The 13730-nt window shown below is 35.4% G+C and overlaps 2 protein-coding genes across 2 annotated transcripts; one reads left to right on the top strand and one right to left on the bottom strand.

Moving 5' to 3' along the window:
• The first annotated feature begins 2036 nt into the window (after nucleotides 1–2036).
• LOC114178272 (helicase-like transcription factor CHR28) lies at nucleotides 2037–10784 on the top strand. Its single transcript, XM_085671561.1, has 13 exons — nucleotides 2037–2274; nucleotides 2382–2686; nucleotides 3925–4003; nucleotides 4180–4614; nucleotides 4725–5785; nucleotides 5886–5957; nucleotides 6496–6573; nucleotides 6666–7548; nucleotides 7936–8066; nucleotides 8205–8426; nucleotides 8850–9476; nucleotides 9586–9795; nucleotides 10314–10784. The coding sequence occupies exons 2-13, from the start codon at nucleotides 2558–2560 to the stop codon at nucleotides 10416–10418; spliced, it is 4032 nt and encodes a 1343-aa protein (XP_085527687.1). The 5' UTR covers nucleotides 2037–2274; nucleotides 2382–2557; the 3' UTR covers nucleotides 10419–10784.
• Nucleotides 10785–12054: 1270 nt separating this feature from the next.
• On the bottom strand, nucleotides 12055–13354 carry LOC114176160 (alpha/beta-Hydrolases superfamily protein). The gene has a single exon (XM_028061102.2). The coding sequence runs from the start codon at nucleotides 13236–13238 to the stop codon at nucleotides 12258–12260; it is 981 nt and encodes a 326-aa protein (XP_027916903.1). The 5' UTR covers nucleotides 13239–13354; the 3' UTR covers nucleotides 12055–12257.
• Between the last annotated feature and the right edge of the window lie 376 nt (nucleotides 13355–13730).

The following is a 13730-nucleotide window of genomic DNA, read 5'->3' as shown; positions in this document are numbered from 1 at the left end:
TTTTATCAACCAACATCCATCAAATTAATTTTTATTTTTAAACAATAAAGATATGCAACTAAAAAATATGTAAATAAAATTATTAGAAATTTTCTTAAACTTAATATAAATAATATAATTATATATAAATATAATTTTAAAATATATAAAAAAATAAAAAACAAAAATTGGGGTTACCGGCTATTAGAAACCGGTGTTATCGGCTTTCAAAGCTGGATATATAAATGTAATTTTAAAATATATAAAAATATATATAAAAAAAATTAAAAAAAAAATTGGGGTTACCGACTTTTAGAAACTGGTGTTACCGGCTTCTATATAAATATAATTTTAATATATATATATATATATATATATATATATATATAAATTAAAAACAAAAATTTGGGTTACTGACTTTTAGAAACCGGTATTATTGATTTTAAAAACCGGATATGTAAATATAATTTTAAAATATATAAATATATATTAAAAAATTAAAAACAAAAATTGGGGTTACCGACTTTTAGAAATCGGTGTTATCGGTTTTCAGAAACTGGATATATAAATATAATTTTAAAATATATAAATATATATATAAAAAAAAATTAAAAAAAAATTGGGGTTACCGGCTTTCAAAAACCGGTGTTACCGACTTTCAGAAATCGGGATACCAGATTTCATTCTTGGGGTGCGGGATGCAAAGATATTTAATTTATAATTTATTTTTATTTTTTTAAGGATATAATGGTCTTCACAGTCAAATTTGGAGGTACAAGAAGAAAAATTGGAAGTGCATGAAGAAAAACCTAAGTCATTTCGTTTCTTTGCATATTAATGTTTTCCTATGTGCACCTTTTACGTTGGGCTTAAACTCTAAAGTGGCCTACATTTATAATTAATGCTTATTTATTATTTGGAAGGACAAAGAACATAAACAGGACAGACGAGACAAAAAAAAAAAAAAAAGAAAATTACAAGCAGACATTTCTTAATTTAAAATGTGAAAAATTGTATATTTATTTTATTATTACTAGTAATAGTAGAGATTGGTTCTGCAAAATACGTAGATTTGAAGTTCAAAATTTGCTTTGCAAGGAAAAAGTTTGCTCAAAGTAATGAAAAAGTTCCACACAAAGCTAAAAACTCAATTTAGGTGCAATCAAACAGGACCATAATGAGAATTTCAATTTCCAAAAGTACCTTACATTTCAAGAAAGCATACTAAAAAAAATAAATAATCTAAAGGCACATTGATATGAGATTTTTTAAAGTTTTTTTTTGGGAAATGTGCGGCTTATAGATTTTTTTTTTTACAATATCTATGTTTTACTTAAGAAATTTTACTGAAAAAAATGTTTCCATACAAGAGGTGTAAATACAACTTTTTCAAGCTGGGAATTTATTTATTGAACTAAATGAAACAAAATATAGTGATACGAGAATGATGGCATTTTGACATAAAATAAATTCATCAAAGGTTTGTTGAGGATAGAAAGTCTTTCCTATTTTGGGCTAAAGTACTTTTCCCTCCATCATGAAAACATTATTAATTATTTGAAATTAACGCAATTTTTATTTTGTCCGTTTTTAATTCCAAATCAGCACAATCTGTAAAGCTAAAAAAGAAACACAAGTTGTGGCGGAACATCATAAAGGGACAAGCATAGTCTCTTAAGGTTGCGCAATTCAGAAGCAAATACCAAGAAATCACACTAACACTTTAGCACATGATAATATATTATTTTCTCAACCCAAAATTGATCATACGAAAAATTTAATTTTGTGATGACCCTTGGAAATGTGTAAAAGGTGAAGTAGGAGAATAAAGGAGGTGCTAATCTGACTCAAGGCCAACAAAAAATGAATGAAAAGAATCACATTTATCATAATATAAAATGATACAAAACATTGGACCACCACACCAACTTGTTCAAATTAAGCAATTAACCAAACACCACTTTTTTTTTTCTCTCCTTTTGACTAGTAGGTAATAGCATACACACCCGTGATGAATCCCTTCCTTAACCCTATCCTTTCACTTTCACTCATTTGCGTGATCTATGTAACTTCCTATGAAAAAACAATGAATTTCCGAAGATATGTTATGTTTTATATTTATGTTTGACAGGAGAACACGCTCATGCAACGCGTGAGGGTATCTGGGTACTTGTCTCTAGTCAACAACAGTGAAGTTGCAGTATGAATAAGGAATAGAAAATCAAGAGAACAGACCAATGATAAGGTTAAGGTTTCTTAACATGCGCACACTCTCTTCCGTAACGAACCCAAACGGTATTTAAACTGCGCACACAGGCATTCTTCACGTTTTACCATTCTCTCTCCATTTTTTTTTTGATTTGCCTTTTTCTGACTCTTGGCTCCTAAATTGGGACGAAAAGTCGAAGCTTCGAAGAAACCGAACCATCCATAGCTGACTCCGCAATCTTTCGTCGATTTCACACTTTATTTCTCTGAATTCTCCGCTATGCGATTTGGGGAGGAGGTTTTGCGTGTGGTTGAGCGTGGCTTTTTTCGCAGTTTGAGGAACCGGGATTAGGGTTTTTGCGGCGGTGTCATGGCGGATGATGTTGTGGACTTTTCGAAACTGTTCGATGGTGATGATGACGACGGTGACATGTTTTATATAGATATGAACACCGTTCAGAAGGTTCTTGATGAAGACGATAATTGTGATTTTCTGGAGGTAGGGTTTTTTTTCCTCTTGCGGAACAGAGAATGCTGTGCTGTGTGTGCGTGACTGTGTGAGTGAGGTTACTGTGAAAACCGAATTAGTTATTGAATCATGACAAACGAAGTATCCTGTGATAGAAGAGTTGAAGCTTCTGTGCAGTGACAAAGTCATTTCTGTCATTCGATCTCAGAAGATTTATTTATTTTACTTTGTTGAATTGATGATGTAATCTGCTCAGAACTGGAAGGCTTGTTGTTTAAATTTGTTTAACCAGTAATAATTAATTTTCTTTAGGTAACTATTGTTTAATTTGACACTGTATTTGATTATTTATTCTCTAGTTCATCGAAAGTAAGAAGTTTATGGCATGGTTATTAACATGACAAATTTGTGCTCGAAAAACATGGGATTTGTGTGCCTAGGAATGATTTTTGTAAAAGAAAAAAACGGAAGGTCAATTCATGCAAGGAGTGTGGTAAGTAGCTTTGAAGTGATTCTTAGAAAAAAATTTCTAGCACACGTTATTATTTATTTAGTTTTTGAAGTTCATTTCTTCTGTATCTTGAATTCATATTCACTTGACAATGGGAAATGCCAGTGACGTGTCATCTGTGCCTGCGTCACTTAGTTCCACTTAAAGTGTGAAGGTCTGCCCTCCAATCCTCCGAAAAACCCTTTCTTACATTTTAAAAATGATAACTAACCAATGGAATTATCGTTGCTAGTGAAAAATGTGTCATTTTGTCTTGGACTTGGGGGTCATGCATATGTTATGCTGTTAAGTTCGACATTTTGGATACTAAGGCATATTTCTTCTGTATTGTTCTGTTAATAAGATAAAGAGTTGTAAATTATTTTAAGGCTTTCATTTTTTAAATTTCTTACTAAAACAATGAAGGGTATTTAGTTTTGTTACTGTGTTGCTATGCTGTTTTTCTGATAGTGTGATTCATATAACTGACTTCACTTAGTGGGATAAGGCTTTGTTGTTGTTGTTTTCATATTGAGGAGTGGGGTTGTGTTTTAGTTCTAATGAAGATAAAGATAGAAGTTTGGCGTTCTGCTTGGAATTTGATGAAGCTGTGTTGTCTGTCACTATATATATACACAAAAGTAACTGGGCATATTTTGCATTTCAAGCTTTTTACTTGAAAACAAAATTGAAACAGTCATCTAATTTTTTCAGTTGCCTCCTTGCCTTTGCATGTTTGATATTATCCTTATACCTTTTTATGTTAATGTCCTACCAGAATTTTCCCGATGATTCTTCTTCAAAAAATGCTTCACCCAGTGAATCTGGAACTCATGACTCATTTCAGATACAAAATGGTATGTAGATATCTATGTTTTTTCGTGTTATATGACTTATTTATTTTGGTTGCAATTGGCTGTCAATGAGGAGAACTGGACATTATGGTTCTTGAGTTAATTATGAATCATGGATGTAAAATCAAATTCCTGATATTATGTCTTGCTTTGGATTCATTCCTTTTCATTTTCATTAGGGTCTCAAGTGTTGGAAGAACAACAATTTTCTAGGTTGGGCTTTGCAGATTCAGTCACGAGTTGTTCTCCGTTCTGCTCAGATGCCTCAGATTCTGGTGTCAGAGGTTCAGTTGGTGTATCTGATTCTGTAGCAAATTCTTGGCTTGATATTGAACTTGAAAACGAGGGACCTCAATCTCAGGCTTGCTCCTCTCCAAATGCATTTCCTGGTAATCTCAGTAACTCCCTCTCCCCAGGTGAAAGTGATGAAGTTTTCTGCATCGAGAGGAACAGAGTCTCTAAACACGAGGTACCTGCTTGCAGTGTGGAATCAAGTTTCCCTGAGGCACAGTCAAGAAATATATCAATTTATGGAGATAATTTGAATCCAAGTCAGTGGAAAGGTGAAAATGAGATCCAATTCAAGCATTTCCGAGAGGATGTTGAATTTGAAAGTATGTGAAATCTTCACTTGGATACGGTTGTGAAGAATCTCAAAATTTTACTTTAGACCATTGTATATTTGAAAATTGGGCAACAATCTGATTCTATTTTTTACTTGTAGATACTTCAATCAGTTCTATCGTTGACAATGATGATATAAATATCGAAGGTTATGTTGAAGACACCACTGGAGGAGTTTCTGGGCAACAGGAAAATGATTCGTGTACATCTTTTGAAGCATTTATGGATGCTGATAGATTTTTACATGTTGCAACTTCACCTGATTCTACTATTGGTCAAGGTTCCCATGGTTCCAGTGATTTCATTGACTACCATGGATCTTCAACTTATTACGAGGGAATGCATAGTGGACCCTTTGTTGCTGACTCTTCTCTTGGTAGTTTGCCAAATGGTTTTTGCTCTCAATTGCCAAATGACGAAATGATGAATAACATGAAGGCCAAAAGTGTGGAGTTAAATGCTGATATTACATGTATGAACAGTGGCATGCCCTCAAACACTACTGGGTGGACGTCTTTTCAAGATTTGACTGATAATGTTTATCCATCTTTTCATTCTAGGAAAGTTAATTTTGATGACCTGCCATCACTGTCTCTTTCAGCTTGTGATTCATACGTACCATATGGAGACCATTACCAGGATGCTAAGTTCAATGTAGATCAATCCGTGAGACAAACACCTGGTATTTTTTCTTCTGTAGGGTCTCAGGCTTACCAATTTTATGAGAATGAGGATAATTATGCAGTTATATCTGGGATATCCAATCAATATCAAGATAGCAATGGTAGAATTGCTAGTTTTCAAGAAAATGTGGACAATTTGAATTTACAAGCTGCAAATATATCTTGGCCCCATGCCCAGGCACTAATTACCAGTGAGAAACAGTTTGGTTGTGTTAAGAGAGAAGGAGGGGTTCGCCATAAACTTGCTGACTCTCATCTTTCAAAAGGAAAAATTCAGAATTTCATTGTCGAGGAAGACCCTGATGTTTGCATTATTGAAGACATCAGTCATCCTGCTCCGACAAGTCGATCTACAATCATTGGGAATTCCTCTAACATTTCTCAATCTGCTAGATATGCTGATTCTCAGTCTTACATGGTTGGAAGTACTAGGCTGAAGGCATGTGATGAGCGTAATATATTAAGGGTTGCATTGCAGGTTGACTTCTTTATTTTATGGTTTTTATCCTTTGTATCTGTTGGCAGATATGAAAATATTCTTCTGCCACTGCACTTAACTCTTCAGTGGTTTATTGTAGGATCTATCTCAGCCAAAGTCAGAAGTTAGTCTACCAGAAGGGTTGTTGGCAGTTCCTCTTTTAAGGCATCAGGTTACTTTTCTTTTCCAATATTTTAGAAATAGATAACTTCTATGACTTATTCAGTGAATGAATGAATGAATCATATCAGTAGTTATCGTATGTCACGCACTCACACTTGAACACCTTCTCATTGTCTTTAAAGATGTGAAATGTCAAAGGCACCATTATCCTAAAGTTCACTGTCATGTATTTTGGTTCATTTCCTTGACAAATTGTTCTAATAATTATTTCCTCTGACAATAAAAAGAATTCAACTTTCCTCAGAGATAAGATTGTTGAGACTAGAAATCATAGATTCATGTGACAAACAACGTAGTGATGCCTTGTCACTCATTTTTACTAGAAAAAGTGTGTATTCTTTGAAAATTATGTCTTGTTGGATCATACAGGACAAGAACTCCTGTTCACTCTTCATGTGTCTAATTCTGATTGCCAACTCGATCCTTTGTAAACTCAATCCTATTTTTCCTGAGATGTTCTGATAACTTGCTTTGTATATATAATTGGGACATTGAAGATTCCAACTAATTGTGGTTGTCCTGGTTAGAGAATTGCTTTATCATGGATGGTTCAAAAGGAAGCATCAAGTTTATATTGCTCAGGAGGAATTCTTGCAGATGATCAGGTTAGTTGTCTGCATTATTAATATGAGATTATAAGTAATTGATTAGATGTGATTTTCTTAGCCTTAGTGAGTTAAAGTCTTTTTTCTTGTAGGGACTTGGAAAAACAGTATCAACTATAGCATTAATATTAAAGGAAAGACCTCCATTACTTAATGGGGGCACCAATGCCCACAAAAGTGAATTGGATTCTCTGAATCTGGATGTGGATGATGATGTGCTTCCTCAGAACGGTAGAGTAAAGGAAGAATCCAATATTTGTGAGGATAAGTCGAATAGAAATCCAATGAAGAGTATGAATTTGCTAAACCAAGCAAAGGGAAGGCCATCTGCCGGGACCCTTATTGTTTGTCCCACTAGTGTCCTACGTCAATGGGCAGAGGAGTTGCGTAGCAAAGTAACTAGCCAAACAAATCTCTCTGTGCTAGTATACCATGGAAGCAATCGGACAAAAGATCCTTATGAGGTTGCAAAGTATGATGTTGTTCTAACAACTTATTCCATTGTCAGCATGGAGGTTCCTAAGCAGCCTTCAGCTGACAAAGATGATGAGGAAAAAGGAAATGTTGAAGATCATGCTGTACCGAGTAGGAAAAGAAAAAGTCCCTCTAATTCTAGTAAAAATGGCAAGAAGAGATCAGATGGAACAGTTCTTGAAACTAATGCTCGCCCGCTTGCAAAGGTGGCATGGTTTAGGGTTGTCTTGGATGAGGCACAAAGTATAAAGAATCACAAAACTCAAGTTGCAAGGGCCTGTTGGGGTCTTCGTGCAAAGCGAAGATGGTGTTTGTCGGGGACTCCTATCCAGAATGCAATTGATGATCTCTACAGTTACTTCAGATTTCTACGATATGACCCTTATGATGTCTATATATCATTTTGTTCTAAAATTAAGAATCCAATAAGCAGAAATCCAGCAAACGGATATAGAAAGCTACAAGCTGTCTTGAAGACTATAATGTTACGCCGAACCAAAGGTGAGATTTGATTAATTTGAATGCATGAAGTTTGCGTCAACAAAAGAGTAGGCTATAATTATTAGTTATTTCCTAGTTTGCCATCTTATTCAACCATAACAATTAATAAAGTTGATTATCAGATTTTGTGTATACAGTTTTTTTCGAAATTATATATCCATTTCCTTTTTCTCAAGATATAAAATTATCATTTCAATTTTGTATGCTTTATTACATGGATATAATTTTAGGCATTGGATAGAATTAGATAATTTTTCATTTTATAGTTTCCCTTTCCTGTCTTGTTAGTAGCCAGTGCATTGTTCGTGAGCTCATTCCTCTAAGCAATCAGTAGTTGTTCTGATTTCAAATTTGCCAGCGTAACCATGCGGTACTATTTTTCTTCAGGTACACTTCTTGACGGGGAACCTATTATTTCCTTGCCACCTAAATATATAGAGCTGAAAAAGGTTGATTTTTCAACTGAGGAACGTGATTTCTATTACAAACTAGAGGCTGATTCACGTGCACAGTTCCAGGTATGGTCTTTCCTTTAGATGGTAATCTTTATGTGACTTGCAATATTTTGTTTAGTTGAGCCTTTTTTCCAACCCAAATCTTGGTAAGCCATATTTGAAATCCACTATTTACATGTGTGTGATGTGATGTCATGTCAGGAATATGCTGATGCTGGAACTGTCAAGCAAAATTATGTCAACATTTTGCTGATGCTCCTGCGCCTTAGACAAGCTTGTGATCACCCTTTGCTTGTCAAGCGATACAATTCAAACTCTCTATGGAGATATTCGGTTGAGATGGCAAAGACACTTCCTCAGGAAAAACAAATCTCTCTTCTGCAATGTTTAGAGGCTTCTTTGGCCCTCTGTAGCATTTGTAATGTATGTATTGACCATCCTTTGGTATTTAAAAATTTGGATTTGTCTGACTGCACATCTGTGTGTACTGGTTATTTGTTTGCTTGAATCTAAACTGGTTAGCTGTAGTTGTATATTAGTTGTTAGGGTCGTAGACTTATAGATTGTGCTTGGAAGGGGTTAGAGCAGCTTTAAAAGTAAACTCGAGTGAAGTAAAAGTGAATGGAGTGGAAAAGGTTTTGTTTAATCGTATAACTAATTTCCTTGCAGAAAGAGGGGAAGGGTGATTGGGAATTATTTTTATCATCCTTGCTCTTGACTTGAGGTTAAAGGACTTGTATTATTGTTGCATGCGTGTATCATCCACATTAAGTATATTTTTTGCCACAGTATATGTCCTCCCCAACTCCTCGGACGTGTCTTTCCTAATACTTGTTTTCTGGACAGGATCCTCCGGAAGATGCGTTTGTTTCAGTTTGTGGCCATGTTTTCTGTAACCAATGCATATGTGAACATCTTACTGGTGATGACAACCAGTGCCCTGCTGCAAATTGCAAAATTCGACTGAGCACATCTAGGGTATTCTCAAAAGCCACTCTGAACAGTTGTCTTTCTGACCAGGGTTGTGATAATTCACCTGGTTGCCCTGCTTCTGAAGTGGAAGAATTTGAGCCTTGGTCTCAAAGTCAGCCATATGAATCTTCAAAAATAAAGGCTGCACTTGAGGTTTTGAAATCACTGCGTAAGCCACAGTCCTATACATCAAAAAGCACTTCTGGGAATAGCACTTTGAGTGAAGATAATGATTGCCCTGGGAACCCCTCGGATGCTGACAATGGGAAATCCTCATTAAATTCTCATGAGTGTCAAAATTTGTCTGATGAGAATAGATACCATAGTGATTCAGTTACTGTCGTAGGGGAGAAAGCTATAGTGTTTTCTCAGTGGACGAGGATGCTAGATTTGCTTGAAGCGTGTCTCAAGAAATCTTCGATTAATTATAGAAGGCTTGATGGAACAATGTCAGTTGTTTCAAGAGATAAAGCTGTTAAAGATTTTAACACTCTTCCCGAGGTTAGTCAAGTTGCAGATCCGTTAAAGTCATGATTGAATTTCTTGTTCCCACGCCATAATATGGCAGCCAGATATATTGAATGATAAGGTTTGACGTGTTGCGTTGTAGGTATCAGTTATAATTATGTCTTTGAAGGCTGCCAGTCTTGGTCTAAACATGGTGGTAGCTTGCCATGTTCTTATGCTAGATTTATGGTGGAATCCTACAACTGAAGACCAAGCAATAGATAGAGCACATCGAATTGGGCAAACTCGTCCTGTGACTGTCTTGAGATTAACTGTGAAAGATACAGTTGAAGATCGAATTTTAGCTCTGCAGGTAATTTTTTGTGCCATAGTACGTTGCTTTTAGTAATTCTGCGTTGTGTTCTATGATCTGGTTTATACTGTTCTAGTTAGCACCTAAGTGAAATTGTGTTTATAAGGTTAGTTTTTTAAGCTAGAATGATTTGTTGTGGGGGGAAGTTAGTGTTTTAAATGATGTTCCTGGCAGGAGATCAGAATGCTTCTGAACAGTCAGTCAATGACGCCTACCCTTTTTTTTTTTTGGTTTTTTGGGTTGAAATGCTTAAAATATATCATGTGTGTGAATAATAATTATTTGAGCTGAATAATGTGTTGTCTTTTGCCTAACTACGATTCTTAGTTGAAGCCAGTCTATCTTGGCATATCTTTGAGTCATGTGACATGCCGTCTGACAACTGTTTTTGTTTATGTGTCCTGATTTACTAGGCATAAAATGCTTATTCATTGCACAACAATTAGATTACAGTGTTATGAAGAAAGTGTAAAATGTAGTGATTGCTCATACGAAAAATGTCTGACATGTTGTTGCAGCAAAAGAAGAGAACGATGGTTGCATCTGCCTTTGGGGAGGATGGAAGTGGTGATCGTCAGAGTCGACTCACTGTGGATGATTTAAAATATTTGTTCATGATGTGATTAGACGTACATATTTACAGATATAGTCAACATTTTTTGGATTAGTGATTTTTTACCTGGGGTGGGGTGGGTGGATGGTATCATCTTCGGTTTCTTTCTGCTGACTGCTGAAGAAACCAGAAACAACACATTTTCTAACAAAGGATTGGATTGAAGTAGTAACGAGGTCGGTATTAACGCATGACTTGAAGATTATATGAAATGTTTATGTTTAGAATGAGATATTTCATTCTTTGAACTGGAAATTTTAGTTAAATCTCGCATCTTCGTAGGATGTAGAGAGCAGAAGCATATATATATAGCAACATAGAAAGATTTCATGGATTGTTTCTTTTCCTTGTAAATTATATAGAAATTTTCACTCCAGTTTGTGAGTCCAATGTCTAAGGTTATACTCGATACTAAGTGTAATTTTAAATTCAAGAGTAGTATTAAAACACCGTCTTTATTGATTAGAAATTATTATAATCTACACAATTAAAACATAGTGATTAAAATAAGTTGTGGTGTTTATAAATATTTTTGTTTCTATTAATTTTGAGTCGATAACAGAGAATCCATTCAAAACTGTGTTGGAATGTGCATTCGTAACAATAGAAGAAAAAACTCTATGGGCACATGTATTTAAATTTAATCCATAATACATGTCTTGCTCCATGTACACTTTACGATTACCTGGAACTGGAAATTTACTGAATAATCTGAGTGGTTTTTGTAAAGCTATGTTTTGTCAAATGATCATGTTGATCTAATTTTTCTGGTTAGTGGAGTTTCGTATAATTAATTTGACATCATAAATGTTAAAGAATAAACAAAACTAGTGCAGATTTGAAAATCTGTTGATATAAACAAAAACGAAAAAGTAAAACAAAATTAGTTACCATTTTTGGTTTTCTTCACATATAAAACTAGCATCCTTCCGTTTTGGTGAATTTGTAGAGTAGTTTTTGAAGAAGAACGGTTATGTTTTTAAAAGTTCTCCCTTAGTTAGTTCTAAGAACTCTCTAATCCTAAACAAACCAAATTAACCAAACAATACTAAAAGTCTGAGTTTCTTTGGCTGCCATCTTGCAGAGCTGCAACATGCTGCAATCAAAAGGGTCGACTCGAGGATTAAATAAAGGTACATGTATTTATCATAAATAATATGATGTATATGCATAAGCAACATTAATCTATAAAAAGTAATTGAATAAATGGATTATTTTACTACAACTATGCTTCCCATTTTGTGATTTGTTTCTTCGTGAAAAGTTATATTAATAATTGAAAAATCCTTAATTAAAAATTACATTTATATGAACACATAATAAATTATAATTGTAAATTGTATGATATAAATAAGAAAACCCCAATTTAAGTATCTATAAAAGTATTAACCTAAATTGGTTACTTTAATAAATTGTTTTACATCCTAAAATTCTCAAATTATTACCATTTAAATAAAAAATCATAATAAAATACCGAAAGTCAAAGTTTGCTTCATATACATGTGTCACATGGCATTACCTTTAAATGTTTAAATTTTTTTTTTTGTTTTCAGAAAACTACTGGTAAGGTTAGCTATGTATCAGAGCCACTAATAACAAAAACCAGACTTTTGTTTATGATTTGCCCATACAGAAACTTTTAAACATTTGGTGAAGGGAACAAATTTCTTGCATTCACATTCATAAATTAGAATTGATGGATGAAATGGAGAGTACAGTTCACATTCGGAATACATCCTTGTTGTCAGTGCCATGAATTCTGTACATAATTTTGTTTCGTTTGGGAGAAAAAGAAACCAATGCACAATCACAGATAACAAAACGGAACCTTGAAATGAAACCTTCATCATCATTGAAGTCTTGTTTCCCCACCAGACCTAGCGAGCAGCCAGGACAGAACATCGTTTCTGACAATCTCAACATTTTCATCGGTCTCTCCGAAGAGCAAGGAATGCATCATGCCGTCGTAGACCTTGATGGTCTTATCGAGGGTCCTGGCTTCGCGGTAAAGCTCCCTACTGACATCAGGGTCGGTGACAGCGTCGGCGCTGCCGTGCAAGACAATGAAAGGAAGGTTGACATCAGAGAGGCTCCGATTGAGGAAGTCGGTGACTCTTAAAAGTTCGACGACGGTGCCCAACCTGGGCTTGCCGCGATACCTCAAAGGGTTCATGTTGGCGATGAGTTTCTTGCGGGGAACCTTGACGGACTTGAAGAGGAGATCGGGGGTGGGGACGATGGGGAGAGTGGGGAAGAATCTGGCGAGGAAAGTGAGGATCTGGGGAATGGGCCATCTGGGTCTGACGGCGTCGGAGATTTTGCACATGGGGGCGACTAAAACGGCGCCGTTGAAGGGTTCTGGGGAGAGGAAGTGGATGAGGAGGCAGATGGCGGCGCCCATGGACTCGCCGAAGAGGAAAGAGGGGAGGTTTTGGAATTGGGGGTTTTGTTGTTTGATGGAGTTGAAGAAGGAGAGGCAATCGTGTGCGACGAGGTTTACGGAGGGGACGAAGGCTTTGAGGCCTTCGGAGTGGCCGTGGCCTTGGAGGTCGACGGCGAAGCAGGCGAATCCCGATTGGGCCAGGAAGATGGGGGTCGCTTGGAAGGTCCAGGAGATGTCGTTGCCGTAGCCGTGGACCATGAAGACGACGGCGCGTGGGGTGATGGTGGGGTTTGGGAGCCATGACCTTGTGAAGAGCTTGAGGCCACGCGCCGTCCTGAACTCCGATTTGGTGCCTCTGATTCCTTGGTGGTTGTAGTAGTCTTGTTCTGGGGTGAAGCCCCAATAGTGAGGGTAGGATTGCACAAGCTTTTCCTCTTCTTCTCCCATTCTTCTCTTCTCACACAATTATGAGTGAAGTCTCCAAACTGCTTTGGATTACTTATTTGTTGTCAAAGACTTGTGCTTTAGTGCTTAACCCTTTTTAACTTCTTGCACCTCACAATTCTTAAGTCTACTCCATAAAGAGTAATGATACTTGGACATTTATTATAGGTTTGATGAGTAACGATATTTGACATTTATTATAGGATTGATTTATTTTATTTTATTTTGTCCAATAATATTGTTCCTTTTTTTTTTTAATTTCAATTTGATTTTAAATTTTGAAAAAAAGATAATGTCATTTGATATTCTTTTAATTTTTTAAAATAAATCAAAGATTTTTTATTAAAATTAAAATTATTAATAAAAATAATTTGTTTTGTTAGTGTAATTTACATAATTTTAATGTCAATTTTAATAAAAAAGCACTTGATCCACCTAAAAAGATATAACAAAAAAAATTAAATTATTTTAATTTCTTAAAAATTGAGACCTGAG

This window comes from Vigna unguiculata, chromosome 3 (assembly GCF_037176805.1).
Source record: "Vigna unguiculata cultivar grain cowpea cultivar isolate G323 ecotype 2 chromosome 3, ASM3717680v1, whole genome shotgun sequence".
In the NCBI taxonomy this organism is placed as follows: Eukaryota; Viridiplantae; Streptophyta; class Magnoliopsida; order Fabales; family Fabaceae; genus Vigna; species Vigna unguiculata.
Note: the sequence above shows the minus strand (reverse complement) of the source record. Positions and strands in the feature narration are given on the sequence as shown.

Bases quoted from the DNA above. Each gene is read 5' to 3' on its own strand.
- LOC114178272 (XM_085671561.1), top strand. From the start codon at position 2,558: ATGGCGGATGATGTTGTGGACTTTTCGAAACTGTTCGATGGTGATGAT. The intron at 2,687-3,924 runs GTAGGGTTTTTT...ATGTCCTACCAG, and splicing joins ATAATTGTGATTTTCTGGAG to AATTTTCCCGATGATTCTTC. The intron at 6,574-6,665 runs GTTAGTTGTCTG...TTTTTCTTGTAG, and splicing joins GAATTCTTGCAGATGATCAG to GGACTTGGAAAAACAGTATC.
- LOC114176160 (XM_028061102.2), bottom strand. From the start codon at position 13,238: ATGGGAGAAGAAGAGGAAAAGCTTGTGCAATCCTACCCTCACTATTGG.